This window comes from Ochotona princeps, chromosome 31 (assembly GCF_030435755.1).
Source record: "Ochotona princeps isolate mOchPri1 chromosome 31, mOchPri1.hap1, whole genome shotgun sequence".
Classification (NCBI taxonomy): Eukaryota; Metazoa; Chordata; class Mammalia; order Lagomorpha; family Ochotonidae; genus Ochotona; species Ochotona princeps.
This window is the reverse complement of record NC_080862.1, coordinates 591,160-608,692: the sequence shown is the minus strand read 5'-3', so window position 1 is coordinate 608,692 and position 17,533 is coordinate 591,160. Positions and strand designations below refer to the sequence as shown.

Here is a 17,533-nt window from a genome sequence, read left to right as displayed (position 1 = left end):
GGGTGGGCCAGCCTCTGGAAGGGGACCACTTCTCTGTACTCAGGGGACAGGGTGGGCCAGCCTCTGGAAGGGGACCACTTCTCTGTACTCAGGGGACAGGGCGGGCCAGCCTCTGGAAGGGGACCACTTCTCTGTACTCAGGGGACAGGGCGGGCCAGCCTCTGGAAGGGGACCACTTCTCTGTACTCAGGGGACAGGGCGGGCCAGCCTCTGGAAGGGGACCACGTCTCTGTACTCAGGGGACATGGTGGGCCAGCCTCTGGAAGGGGACCACGTCTCTGTACTGAGGGGACAGGGTGGGCCAGCCTCTGGAAGGGGACCACGTCTCTGTACTCAGGGGACAGAGTGGGCCAGCCTCTGGAAGGGGACCACGTCTCTGTACTGAGGGGACAGGATGGGCCAGCCTCTGGAAGGGGACTGCTCAGAGAAGGGGGCTCCGTCGTCACCTAAACAGGGGCAATCAAGGGAAATGGAAAGTCAGTGAAGCACAGTTCTCTTGTGGAACCGAGATGAAAGGAAGCCGATGAGATTTAAAAATTTTCAAAACTTCTGGTTTGAAAAGCTAAGTTAGTGCAATAATAAAGAAGAAATCAGTGGGACGAGGGGCTTTAGGAGGAAGGGAGGGGAAATCCCAGAATTTTGGAATTGTGTCATAAAACTAATTGATTTTTAAAAAGCATCCTGGTTGATTATGGCTTAGATACACCATGTAATGATAACATGGCATATCTTAAAACGATCAGTGAAATGTTAGGGTGGAAATTTTTGTGTGGACTTGGTGCTAGAATACTTTGTTTTTGACCCAGGATTCATGATAGTTGGGTTTAGGAAGGCAAAAATGTGACCATAACATTCCCTTGGCACACAGTGACCAGAACTTACATGGTCATAGTAATATGCAAGGGCTTCTTATTGGTCTCCATTATTTCAAGTTCAGACTATATAAGATCTGATTGCACTTGTGGATCATAAAATGACTGCTGTATTGGCAAATATAAAAAGTAGAATTGTGGTTGACAGCAGGTGGGAGGTAAAAGGGGAAGAAAATCAAAGGACAGGATGATGTGTCATTTATGGAAAAAGTCACACTGCTAATGATAAAGACAGCATTTAAACGTATAAACGTAAAACAATAAAAATGTACTCACTAGGCATTGGGAGGCATAAGGAAATGAAATCCTCCTCTCTCATAGCAGGAAGTCTGTAGATACTGCCTAGATGAAGTGAAGACGTTCTGATGTTGTATGGTGATATCAAGGGAATCCCAGGAGAACTGCAGGAAACCCAACAAGAAGAGCAGAAATGGCGGAAAGAGGATTCATTATGATATCTGTGGTTGTTTTTAGAGAGTCTAATGACTTTCAAACTTTGTAAATGGCTTGCTTCCAGGCACTACTAAAATGTCCCTGGTGCATTGAGTGATTAGAATTACATCAGCTCCAAAATTTTATTGGCATAACACACAAAAAGTTCATTTCCCAGTAGTTGCAATCCAATACAGGCAAGTTCTGTTCAACAGGCAACTTTTCTCCAGGAACCTAGAAACTTCCTTGTTGCGAGTCTGTATTTAGCCAGTGGAGGGGAAAAGAGAGCAAGCGACCTGGGCCAGAATGACACCTGCACTTCCACTCGTATGCCTTTGAAGGGAGCTGGCCATGGCCTTCCTTGTCTGTAGAACAAGGGACTTGTTGGACTTTGCCAATCCTTTGAGTCCTAGGATCCTGTGACTTTGTACTTTTAAGTCAATGACAGTGTGTTACATGATGGTGAGAAAAAGATGGTGTCACCTCGTTAGCAGCGGCCGTGGCAGTTTGTGTATGTGGAGTCTGCTGCTTGCACAACGAAATCACCCAACACACACACATCTCCCTCAGTGAGCTTGCCATCTGCAGCTTCTTAACTCAAGACCAGAAGTTTCCACAGAAGTAGAGCATCTGCTCAGGTCCTTTTTGCCACTCTCATCCCTTGATTTATCAGGAGAAGCAACACTCTGGAATAGAGAAGCTTAAAGAAAAACAAGAATACTCCAGGGCAGCGGAACCTGCCGCTTGCTGAGGCATTTCCATCAGCGCCTAGCGGCCTTCGCCCTGCCTCTCCAGGGATGTTTGTGCAATGTGTTCATGGGTTTTCTTCCCTTCTGTTCTGTGATACGACAGTATGGCAGTCTCCTCCCCAACGACTGCCATCTCATTCTCCCTAGTGTAGTTCCCTAGGAGTCAGCCACTGCACCCAATACAGCAAGAAGGCATTTTAGGAGAGTGTGGGGGCAGACACAGTGAGCTCAGCCACTGCTTGGGGCATGAATCTGAGCAGCTCTGCTGCCAGTTCAGCTTTCTGCTAAGGCCCCTGGGAGGCGGCAGAGATGATGCCAACGCTTGGACCCCCACCTCACGTGGAGGAGCCCCAGACGGAGCTCCAGGTTGCTGGTTTCAGTCTGGCCCAGTCCTGGCTGGTGCAGCCGTTCGAGGAGTGAACCGGTCGATACTCTCTGTGTATGTCTCTCTCTCCTTCACCCTCTCTGTCATTCGTCCTTCCAAATGGAGAAATAAATCTTTTTAAGTGAGAAATTACATTCACATAATTTTTGCTTGTATTTTATAATTTCTCTGCTGTTTGTTCTTGTGACTAATCTTTTTATGCCCAATTTATAAATTAACTTATCCTGGCTACATATATGTCAGTGCTCTTGCGGCTTCAAGCCTTCTCCGGAGGATCTTGAGTCATGTTCCTCAGCTAAGTGGGACTCCCAATAGGCGTCATGAGCCGCTGTGAAGCTGCAGTCATGTAATGGGTTAGGGAGTTGTCTCTGTATCTGCAGGTGTAAAATGCTCTTTTTGTGTTTATACAATTCTCCCCTAGGGGCACAACCACATAGATACTAGCAGTTTCGGGATGGTAGACATTTTAATTGTTTCCAATCAAAATGGCCTCGTAATTTAGTCATTTCATACACATGTGAGCAAGTCTAATTATAGGGTCTTCTGAATGGTGTTGATAGATCATTTTAGGTTAATGCTCCATTCTCCCATGTTAGAGATGAGGAAAGAATTCATGGCTAAGAGTGAAAGGCAGTAAAGGGCTTGCCTGTTGGACTTTCCCAGGTTGGACGTCACACAATGTCAAAGAGGTTTGGTACCGTGAGCTGAAGCAGGGTGTGGTGAGGTGGGCAGGCAGAACAGCTCAGCTCACTGAAGCACAAACAGAAATAATGAGGCTTGGTTGCAGCGTGCAGGGAAGTCACAGTGACAGATGCCAGCCCAGCGCTCGCTGCCAATGGATGACCAAGCGCAGCACAAGCCGGGACTAAGGACAAGCAAAAGCAATTACACACAGCCCTGGGGAAGCTTAAGCCAGGTGGCCGGGAAGAGATCCCCGGGGCTAGCCAGGTCCCTACCACCCACACTTGCACTCACTGGGTCTTAAAATTGGGGCAGCGAGAAGAGAATGGCAGAGTCGTGGCCAACCTACCCATCGCTTAGGCTGTGATAATGGACGGTTGTGTCACAGTGGGGCTGCTTGCTGTGTGTTTTAGACAATGGGATATACACACTTAAATTTATGCACACACATTTGTATTATGCATATTTTATATATATTCTCTCTCATATATAAAATGATACCTCAAAAACCATGGAAAATAAAATTGAAAAATGTTTATTTTGATGCAAAATAAATTTTTTTTGAATCCATGCATGTTTTTTCCAGAACATGTATTATCCATGACATATGTAATTTTTTTAAAAGATTTATTTTATTTTTATTACAAAGTCAGATATACTGAGAGGAGGAGAGATAGAGAGGAAGTGGAGCTGCCGGGATTAGAACCAGCGGGCACATGGGATCAAGGCGAGGACCTTAGCTACTAGGCCACGCTGCCGAGCCCGACATATGTAATTTTGAAACATTTTTAGAGCAGTTTTCCATAGAAAAAGTTAACTTAAGTACAGAGATTTCTTATATACCCTCTGCTCTGCTCAACACACACACACAGCCTCCATCATCAGCATCGTCTCTGTGCAAGGGGCGTGTTGTGCCTGAGGAGTGCAGTTTACCTCGGGCCTCCCTCTTGGCAGTGACTTCCCTGAGCTGAGGGGAGGGTTCAGTTTTCCTGTTACTGCTTCCTTCACTCACCTGCTCTGAGGTGGGTGCTTTATTTCTCCCAGTTAGAGAAGGTAACTGGGGCACAGTGAAGTCAGCTGACTCACTTACATACACTGTGCATAGCAGAGTGGAGGCTGCGGCTGGGCCACAGGCAGGAGCCAGGAACACAGTCTACATCCCAGGTTCTGCATTAGCAGCAAGCTGGAGTCAGGAGTCGAACTAAGGTACTCCAGTGTGGACATGGGCATGTTAACTGCTGGATTAACCAGCCATTCTCTACCAGTGTGCGCTGATTTAGCCACTAGGCTATCCTGCCCCTGGCTTCACTGCCCTTTTTCACTCAACATACTGTCCTCCGGTTCTGTCCAATGAGGAGATTCTTTTCTGCAGCTAAATAGTAACGCATTGCTCATACATGCCATGTTTTTTTATCCGCCCCTCTGTTGATGGCCATGTTGGCTGATTGCGGATTTTGTCCTGTGTGAACAGTGTTTCAGGCAACATGGTGGAAGTTGGCTGTCAAGCTTCACTGGGATAGTTGATCGATTTGTTTTGCCCTCCTTACTCTGCTAGCTAATGGGTGCTGCGGCCCAGCCCAACCCTGCCCACCAGCTGCTCAGCCCTCACATACACCAGCCCAGTCAGGGCAGGCCCTCTGGCCACCTGTGACAATCACATGCTTGAGGGCTAGTCCTAAATGAGATGTGCAGTTAGTGTAAAATATACATTGGATTTCAATGACTTTGTAGAAAAAAAAAAGTAGACAGAATCAGTAATAATTTTTATATTGCTCATATGTTAGCATATCAATGTATTTTTAAAAAATATTTGTTTATTGGGCCCGGCGGCGTGGCCTAGTGGCTAAAGTCCTCGCCTTGAACGCCCCGGGATCCCATATGGGCGCCGGTTCTAATCCCAGCAGCTCCACTTCCCATCCAGCTCCCTGCTTGTGGCCTGGGAAGGCAGTCGAGGACGGCCCAAAGCTTTGGGACCCTGCACCCGCGTGGGAGACCCGGAAGAGGTTCCTGGTTCCCGGCATCGGATCGGCACGCACCGGCCCGTTGCGGCTCAGTTGGGGAGTGAATCATCTGACGGAGGATCTTCCTCTCTGTCTCTCCTCCTCTCTGTATATACGGCTTTCCAATAATAATAAAATCTTTAAAAAAAAAAAATTTGTTTATTTATTGGAAATGTCTACAGACAGAAGACACAGAGAGAAAATCTTCCAGCCGCTGGTTGACTCCCCAATCAGCCAGTGGCTGGAGCTGATCCAGTCTGAAATCAGGAGCCAGGAGCTTCTTCCTGGTCTCCAACACAGTTGCAGGGTCCCAAGGTTTTGGGCCATCCTCTGCTGCTTTCCCAGACTACAGTGAGGAGCTGGATGGGAAGTGGAGCAGCTGGGACACAAACTGGTGCCCATATGGGATCCCGGGCGTATAAGGTGAGGACTTTAGCCACTTCGCTACTGTGCCAGGCCAGAAATGATGGTATTTTTGACATGCTAAATAACATTATCAAAATAAACTTTTCTTTTTGTAACCTTTGTAATATAACTATTGGACAATTTTAAAGTTTAAATGTGGCTCACACTGTATTTTGCTAGACTGTGAAGATCCAGAATAAAATGGTATGAACCATGAAGACTCAGGACTGGGAGGGGAGAGGAGGTTGGGGAGCCCGCTGGCTGCTGACTGAGAAGGACTCGGGAAAATGTCATTCACCTCCATCTTCCTTATGGATTCTTCAGTGAAACTTGGTCTCTTTTTTGATAAAACAAATGAAAAGCAATTTCCTGTTGAAGTCGTGTCTTCCCTTGAGGTGACTAAAAAGGCTGCGCACTGCAGAAAGCCGTCTTTGCGATCTTCCGTTGCTCGAGGCCTCAAGGAACTCAGTGGCTTAGACCGAGGGGGTAGCTGGGTGCCAGCACCCTGCCTGGGCACATTCCCGCCACAGCTCAGTGAGTCCTTGTAGGTTCCGGAACGGCTGTGAGCCGTTGTTTAAGGGAAAGACATTCTTGCCTTTTCCTGTATGATGTTTCTTCCCGTTATGTTTTGCTAACGCGATTGAACTGAGATGGATTCTTGGGAGGTCTTCAGTCAGCTCAAGCCCCCGCCATTGCTGCTTCGCAGGTTTGGTTCGTTGGGAGCTGGGAAGGAGAGCTGTTGGTCCTGGATACAGCTGTTGGTCCTGGGTACAGCTGTTGGTCCTGGGTACAGCTGTTGGTCCTGGATACAGCTGTTGGTCCTGGATACAGCTGTTGGTCCTGGGTACAGCTGTTGGTCCTGGATACAGCTGTTGGTCCTGGGTACATAGCCCTTGCCTAGCAGAGCCGGGGCATTTCTGGAAAACAGCTCTGAGGGTTCTGGGCAGCTTGGCTGATAGGTCAACAGCAACAGCTTGGCTTGGAAGCAGTCATTTCATTTGAAGCTTCATAATCAAAATAGTAACCGATATCCTGTCCATTTGGGGAAGGAGCATGTAAATTTGCTGGAGGAGCCAGGAGGGGCTGGAGAGGAACAAGCTAACTGACTTCCTGGTGAGCCGGGTAAGTAATGTGTAAGAACAGTAGCTCGAAGTGTGAGGTGTGTGGTCTCCAAGCAAAGACTGCAATTGAAATTCAGTTCATCCTCAGCCTGGCATTCCTGCTTCTTTCTACCTCCTGTTGCAACATCAGTTAATGAGCTTGTGCAAAGTGATGGAGCTGAAGGGATTTTCAGAGACCTCTCCTTTGCACAGTAATGCTCTCTCTGTGTGTGCGTCCGTCTTTATGAAGAACGGAAATTTCAGGAAAACGGTCCAGGTTGATTGTAGCTGTTGTGCTCAGCACTGACGTCCGTGCAGTGAGAGAGCGAGTGTCACGGGGAGGGGGTGAAAGGAAATTATTTAGGGCAAAAAAAGGATTTGCACAGAAGAAAAAATATATATACATAGTTTATGTAAAACCTCAATAAATTATAGATTATGTAGATAGGTTTGATTTTATTTCAGAGGCATTGCAAAGAAATTCAGATACTCTTCAGTCAGTTTTAATTTCTCAAAAATATCCCTTGAGATTTAAAATTTAAAATTTTCCAAAATTTCCCCTCTGAGTTTTTCTGATTGCCTCTAGCTTATTCGTGTGCTTTTATTGGAAGGAGAATGATAAATGAGTGATTGGATTGGTAAAGTGCCAGAAAGAGCTCCACAATAAGAAAATCTGCATAAATTCAGAAAGTCCTCTGTAATCCAAGACTGGGCTATGATCAGTGTCATAGCTCGCACGACTGAATTCATCTAAGCGGTGATGAGCTCTTCCACCTGGGAAGCGTGAGCCGCAGACTCCGAGGACCAGTGACCGTGAGGAGTCTGCTTCTCCCGCAATCGCCCTGGAGTGCGTCCATCCGCTGGGCTCTGTCCCCCTGTCCCCTCTGTGAGGACAGAGGTGTAGCTGAAGCACGGCCATTGGCCAAGGTAACACTTCAACCATCCTTGGGAATTTAACTTCAGAGCTGAACCAGAGTCTTTTTAAATTGTGTTTATTGATTTATTGAAGTAATCTTGGCTGTCGCACTTCTTCATCCTGGATACTTGGAGAACATTAAAACAGCATTCGCAGCCAACGCTTATCAATGTGCAGCTGAGAAGTCTGGATGTACCCTTTGAGGTGAGCAAAATCAAATTTGACTAAATGTGGCCCTGGAATCTTGTAAACGATTTCTTGCCAGCCTGAAAGCCATTACATGAGCTTTGAAATCAGTTCCCGTACAAGAGCACCCGCAGCGTTGAGGGCAGCGCCCTTGGCACGTGTAAGAGCAAAGCTGCCAAGGTGACTGTTCTGAAGGGGACCACACCAGTTCAGACGTTTAGTTTTTAGAAGATCAGTCCATCACTAGATGAACTCTCTGTGATGCAGTAGGAAGAACCTGAGCAGAGAGCCAGGCTGCTCTGCCTCCGCCTTTATCAGCTCAGCCTCACCTTGGGTTGGTAATTCAAGCTGGCTGGGCCTCTGCTCAGAATCAGCAGGTGGAGACAATAATCCGCAGCGCCGACGGTGTGAGCGCTGGACATGCGTGTCTGCAGCAGCACATACCTCGGCCCACACACAGCTCGTCTGTGATTGTTGTTTGATGGATTTGCTTATACCCAGCCTTATTTCAGGAAGGCTAAGATGAGCTGTTAGCTTACTTGCTTGTTTTCCAGCCTACCTGGCTTGCTCTATGAGATGGCTACATTAATCAATGTGCCACCGTGTGCTCCAGCCACTTACATGGTTTCCACTTTTTCTGCTTTGAAAAAATTGCGTATTGACCTGTTAAATCCCAGGTATACCACATGTTAAACCGCATTTACAATGCATCGGATCCTTTCTGAAACCTTCACATTTTAACCTGTATCATTCTTAAGTAACTGTGGTACGGGTGCTCATATGATTCCTGTTTGACTGTTTTGTTTGTTTTCACCTACTTGAAAGGCAGAAAGAGAAAGGGGAGAGGAGAGAGTGCTCCTCCAGTGGTTTGCTCTCCGAATGCCCACAACAGCGCGGGCTGGGCCGGGCGAAGCCTAGAGCCAAGAGCCACGTCCATGTGTCCCCTGAGGGTGGCAGGTGCCCCTGACCCATCGTCTGCGGCATCCCAGGAGGATCAGCAACAGAGCTGCCATGAGCCAGGCCAGCACTTGGAGGAATACACGTGTTCCCGGTGGCATGATGCCCTGCACTGCATGTCCCGCCTGGCAAGAGGACGAGTAGTGAAACTGGGGCGTTTTCAGGAGTTACCCCAAACCAATTCAGAAAGCCAGGATTCTAGTCAGGCATTTTTTTGTCTCTCAAGTCTGTCCGTTGAGCCGCTACACTAGCTGGTTATGTTAGTGGATGACAGGATCTGTCCGTTGAGCCGCTACACTAGCTGGTTATGTTAGTGGATGACAGGATCTGTCCGTTGAGCCGCTACACTAGCTGGTTATGTTAGTGGATGACAGGATCTGTCCGTTCAGCCACTACACTAGCTGGTTATGTTAGTGGATGACAGGATCTGTCCGTTGAGCCGCTACACTAGCTGGTTATGTTAGTGGATGACAGGATCTGTCTGTTGAGCCGCTACACTAGCTGGTTATGTTAGTGGATGACAGGATTGTACTTAAAGGGAAAGATGGAATATCTGAAGGATATCAGGCACGTTCATAGCCAGTGCTAGTCAATCAGGCGATGGTAAATCCTGTCACGCTAGAAGGCAGATATGATGAAACAGGGCATTGAGGATAATTTGTCAGTAAATTAACTTTAAAAGTGTAAAAAAAAAAAAAGACTTCAAGCAGAGGCAACACCCTTCTGAATTGTAAGTACCAGTTGCTAAGGGTGACCGGTATCAGGCCCCACCAGCCTGGATTGGGCAGGCAGGAACTGGAAGACAGTCGTGGTCCAGCGGGCAGCTCACCATCTCCAAGGGACGTGGCAGCTGTCTCCAGGGGCCCCCATCCTACCAAGCCATTGCCATTCTTCATCCAAGAAATGGCGTTTGTAAGGGGAGGAGGCAGCCCCCCTGGGCCTTCCATCCACAGGGAAATGCTGAATCACTGGGAGGGGGATCCAGGGCCAGGACAAAGCTGAGACTGAAACCCAGACTGGACAGCATGGGAACATGCTGAGCCTGCGGGTGACAGAACAGGACAGTGGGAGTGGGTCAGGAGAGGGCGAGGAAGAGAAGCTGAGAGCCAGGCAGGCTGGCAGGTGTTGGGTGTGCTTGCCCTTGAGGCCTCCGGTGTGGCTCTGTTGGGTCAGTTCCCTGGATGTCATGGGGGCGGGAAGATAGAGTGCAGCCTGACACAGGGCTTCCCATGTGGATGCTGCAATCCAATCATGGATTTCTAGATAGTACTAGCTATTTCATGGTATAAACTGAGTCCCAGTACAAAATATATGGGGCACTCAAGTTAGTTAATATACAGACAAGTCAGGAGTTTAGTGGAGGAACTGACTACCGAGGCCTACGTAGGACCCCATCACCCTAGGGAGAGGAAAGTGGCATCATGTAAAATCATATGTCTGTCCCTCCTGACCAAGGTCTGCCCCAATTGACCTTGAAGTGGGAACTGGGGGAAAATATCTCAACATTTCCCCCTCACTCTAACATTTCACCGAAGTTCCACAATGATCCAAGCCAATGGAAGCCAGGGACCCAGAGAGCAATGGGTACAGTTCACAGAGCAGGCACAGAGCAAGCATAGAGCAGAACAGAACTTCAGTTCTCTCATGGGAACTGAAGGTATACAGTCACATGTCTTCCGCCTAACTCAGATGGACATGGTCGAGGACACAGCTCTGGGGTGCGGCCGTGGAGACCTTGTTCTGGGTGGTGTCTAACCAGCCAGCAGAGCCCCTGGATTTCAGGTGTTGAACTTGTGCTGATGACATCACCGTGCTGTCTACCAAGCCATGCTGCACAGATTCATGGTAGCGAAAGCATTTGATAAATTAGGGAACATAGATAAGATTACTTGGATATTCTTATGATCTCATCTGTTTCAAAAAGAGACCCTTTTAACCAGGGTGTGTGTGTGTGTGTGTGTGTGTGTGCACTACATCTGGGGAGTAATCCTGCTTGGTAACCACAACTGTTTAGTATTAGGACACTGATTTGTTGCTACCATCTCTAGGCCCCCCGCTTCCCCTCCAGTGACTTGGTGGGGTGATGGGGGTGCAGGTGGATCAGGACAGACTCAGTCCCAGCCAGTGGGACTTCCAACACCACAGGAAAGACTAGCAACACTGAGGCCACAGGAGGCAACTGTGCTTCTGAAATGTATTCAGACAGAAGACCTTGTGTACGAATGGGTTTATTCCGGCTTGGGGGAAAGGAAAGCTAATACAGCCTGTTTCCTTCTTCCCCACTCTTCCTTCCTGGGCTTCCCCTCCACCGACCCCAACGCATGCGCGCGCACACACACCAGCCTCTGGATTAACATCCTGGAATGGCTCCTTTTATTCTTGTTTCTATTGTACCTATCTTCAGTAAGAGACTTCTAAAGCCACTGGAGAATGCATCTGAGTGGACAGTCGATGAGAAATTCCTTTCTGTACATCTAAAAGCAAGTGTCCTTCATGTCTCCAGGTCAGCCCACCTTTCTGCAAACGGGCAGGGATCTGTTCCGGCAGTGATTTCCCCTCCCTTTGCCCCTGCCTCGAGGTGCATGGTCATGAGCAATGGCATTGGTTGGAAGAGGAAGTGTCCCTCCTAGACCTCAGTGCCCCGGATGCTTCTGAGCCCATGGAAGTCAAACCCCCAAGAGAAGCATTGTGTGCCATTTGAAGGATGATGTGTTGTCCTTGCTTCCGCTCTGGGTTCCGTTGTATCTTGAACTTATCCTATCTCACACTTCTCACCTAATGTCGTCATTCATTGACTCCATCTTCCCTCGAGGACACTGGTTTAGAAACTTCTCAACTCCCTTTTCCCTGCCTAGTGCCCGACACAGGAGCAATAAATGCCCATTGAATCCACCACTGCCCACTCTAGAAGGCTGAATCACTGGCCTCTTGGGGGAACTGACACCATTGGAAGATGAGGGAGGCGTATAGGCGGATGGGAGCAGCAAAGACTCACAGTTGAAAGAACTGAGTCCTAAGGCTCATCATGCTGAAGTGTAGGCGACCACACAGAGGGAATGGGGTAAGAGCAGGAGGGAATGGCAGATTTTTTTTTATTTGATCACTCATGATCCCTTGCCTTCATATTGTGTATCTTCGTACTTGGCAATGAGGAGCAAGAGATAAATGATGAGACCTCTTTTCCCATCACAGTGGCAGGTGATGTACTAAATACATTCTTGCATGATAGATACATAGACTGCTGTGCTCAAGGGCTCCAGTAGCTGGCACTGCCCTCCATGCCCGGTGTGCCGACCTGCACAACTCCGTCCATCCCATGTCTGCATTCTCATCTCCCATCATACGGTCCCCCACTCTCCCCATACCTGCCCGCAGCACGTGCCCATGTCCCCACATGGCACTCTGCTTCTAAGCCAGCACCTTACGTATGTTACTGAACGGTTCACTATGAAGCTATCATTTTACTTATTGATGTAATCATTGCTTGTCCCCCCTTTCTTTTCCTCCCATGCTCCCCTACACATGAGAATAGGGACTTGCTAAGTGCCAGGAAGCCTCAGCCCTGGGACACCATCTGGTCAGGATTGGCACGTGACAGATACTTAACTGGGGAGCACAAGGAAGATTCAGCAGGGAGAGCTATAGGTAAAAACTGTCCTAAGAATAGGGGACACTCTGGCAGTTAGGGTCAGTGCAGGGACTCCAGGCTGTGCGACAAGTGTGGGGATGCAGCTGGCGGACTAATGTGGCCCAGGACTTGGTTCACCAGGAATAGGACTCATGAACCCAGAACCTCGGGCTAGAGGCAGTGGTCAGACACTGTTCTAGCAAGAGTGATCATGCCAGACACAGTGTAGGACAGGAGTCTTTATTAGCCAAGTTTGGCAGAAGCAGCTGCTGCTCCACAGCTGGAACCACCCAGCTGCACGTCTGAAGTTGGGTGTTTTAAGCTCCCACTCAATCAAGCTGGGTGGTGCATTTCCAATCATTCCATCAACTTAACTGGTAAACAACACAAAGTGTCCGATCAGCTTAAAGTCAGGCCAATCAGCTAACAAGCCCATGTGTCTACAGCAGACAGCTGCGGAAATGGAGTCAGGCCTGCCCACGGCTAGGGGGTGCTATCACTCAGCGGCACCCCATCCCATCCCACAGGTGCTACCTGGGCGATTCCCCAAGCTCCCGGGACACCCTCTTCTTATTTGTCAAAGGGCCAGTGATGCCCTTTCCCCTTGGGCTAGGGTGAGGGCTCTGTGAAGCATGCCCACCTGAGGCTGGCTCACAGCTGAGCATTGGCATCCTGCACTAGAGGGGAATTCACTGAAGAGCTGTAAATACACCGAGAGCTGTATTTCATGAAGACCACCAAGCTGGCGGCGGGCGGTGGGGAGGGTGCAGCAGAGAGAGTCCAGGAAACACTAAGCCAAGGTAGCAATCGTCAGATGATCTGAGAAGTCTTTTCGGCAACAGGCTTGGTTGTCAGTTTCGGGTTACAGAGGTAAAGGATGGGGACAGATCATGAGTGGCTGGTGGTGACGCTGACCCTTGCAGGAAATATGGAGAGGGGGATGGATTGGGATTGAAAGTAGGCTTGGGAGCCAGGGTGTGCAGGGAGGGTGGGGAGCTGGGCCTGGTGAGTGAGTGCTGTGGGAACGCCAGGTGGCGCTACCTGTGGAGAAAATGCCCATCTTCCCAGACTGCACCTCGAAGAAGTCAGTGCTCAGTATTGTTCATAGATTTTGCTTCTGAATCAAACACTGTGAAAAAAAAGTCTCTTTGTTCATATCTGAGGATATTTTCTCTTAAATTTAGGACTTCTGTAAATGAAATTACTGGGGGAAAATACGCAAGGATGTTGGTAGATATTTATCAATACGTATCCCACAGTAACCTCGTATTCTTGAAAACCACCTCTGTGGTTTTGAAATGCCACCTTTTAGCAGGACAGGGCAGTGTGCTAGTGATGGGTGTGACCAGCAGCGGCAGCCCCGTCCGTGGCGCCACCAGCTTGGCCCAGGGACATACCTTGGATCAGCGTTCAGTTGCTGACACGCTGCAGTACTGCAGGCCGAGTCAGGTACTGGAAACCATGGCGGTGAGAGAAGAGCCGTCTACACATAAATCTCCCCAAGGTGTGGGGTTAGGAGGCAGGAGGAGACTGTACTGAGGGGACGAAAAGCTCACTGTCCCCACACTGCCACATGCAGTAGTGTCTTTCCCATGTTTAAATACCTCTGCTTGCATGGGATTTCCATCACTTTTGAGTCAAAACGTTAAGGTATGAGAGGGCTCCATACATTGGTCAAATGTGATTTTCACCTGAAGTAAACAAACACCTCTTTTAAGCTCAGGCCTTGGTATTGCTGTTTGCCGAAGAGAAGGCCTTTTTCCCTGAGGGTACTGGTTGGATCTCTTCCTCGCATGGCCATCGTGAAGTGTCGGCCACGTGGGCATGTTGTGTGGTTGCATGTCTGGCACTCAGCCAGCCAAGGCACTGCAGGGTCATCGTTTAGATGCAGGGTAGGCCTGGAATCGTACACTCTGCACTCTTGGGACTTTGGCACACCGAGGAACCCATGCTCCTTAAATGAAGCTGCTGCTGTTTCTAGAAGATTCTTCTAGAGGACACTTGGGTAAAGTTGCCCAGGTTATTTATGTTTTCCCTAAGCTACTGGAAGCCACTTAACCAGCTGGCCATCAACACCTCCTCTATTCGGTGCACCAACTGTCCCTTGAGGTCTGGGGAACCCTGGCCCTTGATTTTAGAAAACGTCCTTCTTGTTCGTATAGGCTGATGGGCAGAAGCTGCAGCTTTTGGAGAGGCCCTGGGTCTGATGTGCACCGTGTGGGACTCTCGCCTGTAGGGGAGCGATAGGGGGGCTCACCTCGAAGGCCATGCTTGTTTGTGTCTAGTTTGGGTTGGTAACGAATGGGGGAGACATGATCCTTGCGCTGGAAGGGGGCCTTGGTAGCTCCAGAGTGGCCGTCTTTACCACTCCGACTGCCCTGGCTAAATGCTTCCTGGAAACGGCTGGGTCGACGTGGGCTGCTGAGCAGAATAGTTCATTCCACCATTAGGGAGTCAGGGGCTGACTTAGCAGTGTTGGAAGCCAGTGAGAGGGTTCTTCTAAAACTGTATTTTTTTGAAACATTGACCTTTAAAAAAAGTATGTCGTGGTCAAAAAAGTGTAAGAAACCCTGCTGCCTGCATCCCCTGACCCCTGGACATGCATCATGCAGTCAGCTGTGAGCAGTTCTCAAACTTAGTTGGCCATGGAGTCCTTTGCTTCTCGTGTGATGCCGGAAACAAGCCCAGCCTCCCACTCGGAGTCCACTTGCCCCAGGCAGGAGGGTCAGTGCCCACACAGCCCTCCTGAAGCCCGCTGCGGGCAGGGGCGGAGCCACCTTCGGAGCAGCTGTGGCTAGTGTTGGCTGACTCGTCAAAGATCTCAAGATGGTTTTTTTCCCCTTAATATTTATTGAGAGAGTTCGGTCTAGAGATCCCAGTTCCGTGTAGAGCGACTGCTCCCTCACCAGATGGACAGGTGGCAAGTGGCCCGTCCAGTGTAACACGGCTCTGTAGCAGCAGGCAGCAGCCATGGGGCCTAGAGGACACGTGATGTACCACAAAAGCCCCATGAAGCCTCTGTGGGGGCGGGGTGGGGCCGCGGGAAGGCAGGAAAAAAACAAAACCAATTAAGCAAGTTGATACATAATTACAAATCATGACACATGCCACAAAGAGAACGAGCCGGAGTCAGCTTCAATCTGCCATCTTTTTTTAATTGACCCTGCTTTAGAAGGGATCCGTATCAGCTGTGGGTCTTGTGGTAACCAAGTAATAGCGCTTTTCCCCTTGTCTTCCCAGCCCGGCCGAGCAAGATGAGAGCGCAGTGAGCCGGCCCAGCCTCTCTCCCAGCGGTCCGACGCCCACCATGAACCACTTGGAGGGCTCCGCGGAGGTGGAGGTGAGCGACGAGGCGGCAGGCGGGGAGGTGAACGAGTCGGTGGAGGCTGACCTGGAGCGCCCCGAGGTGGAGGAGGAGCAGCAGCCGCCGGCGCGCTATGCGGGCCGCCCCCCGCGCGGACGGGCCGCCGAGGGTCCCCGCGCCCAGCTCGGGCAGCCGCCGCAGCAGGCGCCGGCGCAGGAGGACGAGGAGCGCGGGGAGTGCCTGGCGCGCTCGGCCAGCACCGAGAGCGGCTTCCACAACCACACCGACACGGCCGAGGGCGACGTGATCGCCGCGGCCCGCGACGGCTACGACGCCGAGCGCGCGCAGGACCCCGAGGACGAGAGCGCCTACGCCGTGCAGTACCGGCCCGAGGCCGAGGAGTACACGGAGCAGGCGGAGGCCGAGCACGCCGAGGCCACGCACCGGCGCGCGCTGCCCAACCACCTGCACTTCCACTCGCTGGAGCACGAGGAGGCCATGAACGCCGCCTACTCGGGCTATGTCTACACGCACCGCCTCTTCCACCGCGGCGAGGACGAGCCCTACGCCGAGCCCTACGCCGACTACGGGGGCCTCCAGGAGCACGTGTACGAGGAGATCGGGGAGGCGCCCGAGCTGGACGCGCGCGACGGCCGGCGCCTCTACGAGCAGGAGCGCGACGAGGCGGCCGCCTACCGCCACGAGGCCCTGGGCGCACGGCTGCACCACTACGACGAGCGCTCCGACGGCGAGTCCGACAGCCCCGAGAAGGAGGCCGAATTCGCGCCCTACCCGCGCATGGACAGCTACGAGCAGGAGGAGGACATCGACCAGATCGTGGCCGAGGTCAAGCAGAGCATGAGCTCACAGAGCCTCGACAAGGCCGCCGAGGACATGCCCGAGGCCGAGCAGGACTTGGAGCGCGCTCCTACCCCGGGCGGGGGCCGCCCCGACAGCCCCGGGCTGCAGGCTCCGGCCGGGCAGCAGCTGACCGCGGGGCCCACGGGCGGCAGCCGAGGAGGCGGGAGCGTCGAGGCCGGGCCGCGGTACAGCCAGGAAAAGAGGGATGCCATCTCGCTGGCCATCAAGGACATCAAGGAGGCCATCGAGGAAGTGAAAACCAGGACCATCCGTTCGCCTTATACCCCCGATGAGCCCAAAGAGCCCATCTGGGTCATGCGCCAGGACCTCAGCCCCACCAGGGACTGCGAGGACCAGAGGCCGGGAGACCGAGATGTAAGTGTGGCAGAGGCGGGCGGGCGCAGAGCAGGGCGCAGGGCCAAGCAGCTGCTGTGTCACGGGGAGGTGCCTTTATGGAACCAGTGGCCGGTAGGGCACCGAGAACCTTCTGCCTTGCTGTGCACACACCCCCTCTGGCCTGCTCCCAGCCAGGGAGAAAGCGAAGACTCGATGGCATTTAGCAAAAACCAAGGGGGTTTCTGTGAACCAGGGACCGCACGTGGTCCCCTCAGGAACTGCTCAAGATCCCTGTAGCTTATTCACGGGGAATGGGGACCCGGAATTCGTGTTTCTGTTGTCACGAAAATAAGGCCCTAAAGGGACTGTTGGCTTGTTGCAGGAGGAGAAAGTACTGAAAGACGGGAACTGCTACAGCAAGAGAGCTAGGTCCAGGCCTGCCAGGATCTGGTCTAGGCAGCAAGGAAGGGATTTTTACAGCTAGATACCAAGGCTGCCAGCAGAGGGTTTGCGGGCGGCCTGCCAGGCTGGGCCGGGTGCTGGACAAGTTCAGGCACCTGCCCAAGTCCATCTGGGCTACCCTTGACCCCTCCCTCCCGGCCGTAGAGGTGGTCTTCCCATTCTGATTTGCTTCCCTCGTTTTGAGTAATTTTTAAGCAGTTTCATTTAAAAAGGGGGTTTGGGGTGAGAGCAGGCAGAAGAGGTGGACTCGGTGTGTTCG

General features: G+C 51.1%; 1 protein-coding gene across 1 annotated transcript in view; it reads left to right on the top strand.

Annotated features, from left to right (window-relative positions):
• The window catches only part of APBA1 (amyloid beta precursor protein binding family A member 1), a 121,703-nt gene that overhangs the window by 62,217 nt on the left and 41,953 nt on the right, over nt 1-17,533 (top strand). The window contains exon 2 of the mRNA XM_058657313.1: nt 15,552-16,851. Coding sequence (XP_058513296.1) covers nt 15,619-16,851 — 1,233 coding nt within the window. The 5' untranslated portion in view covers nt 15,552-15,618. The remainder of the gene's footprint in view (nt 1-15,551; nt 16,852-17,533) is intronic.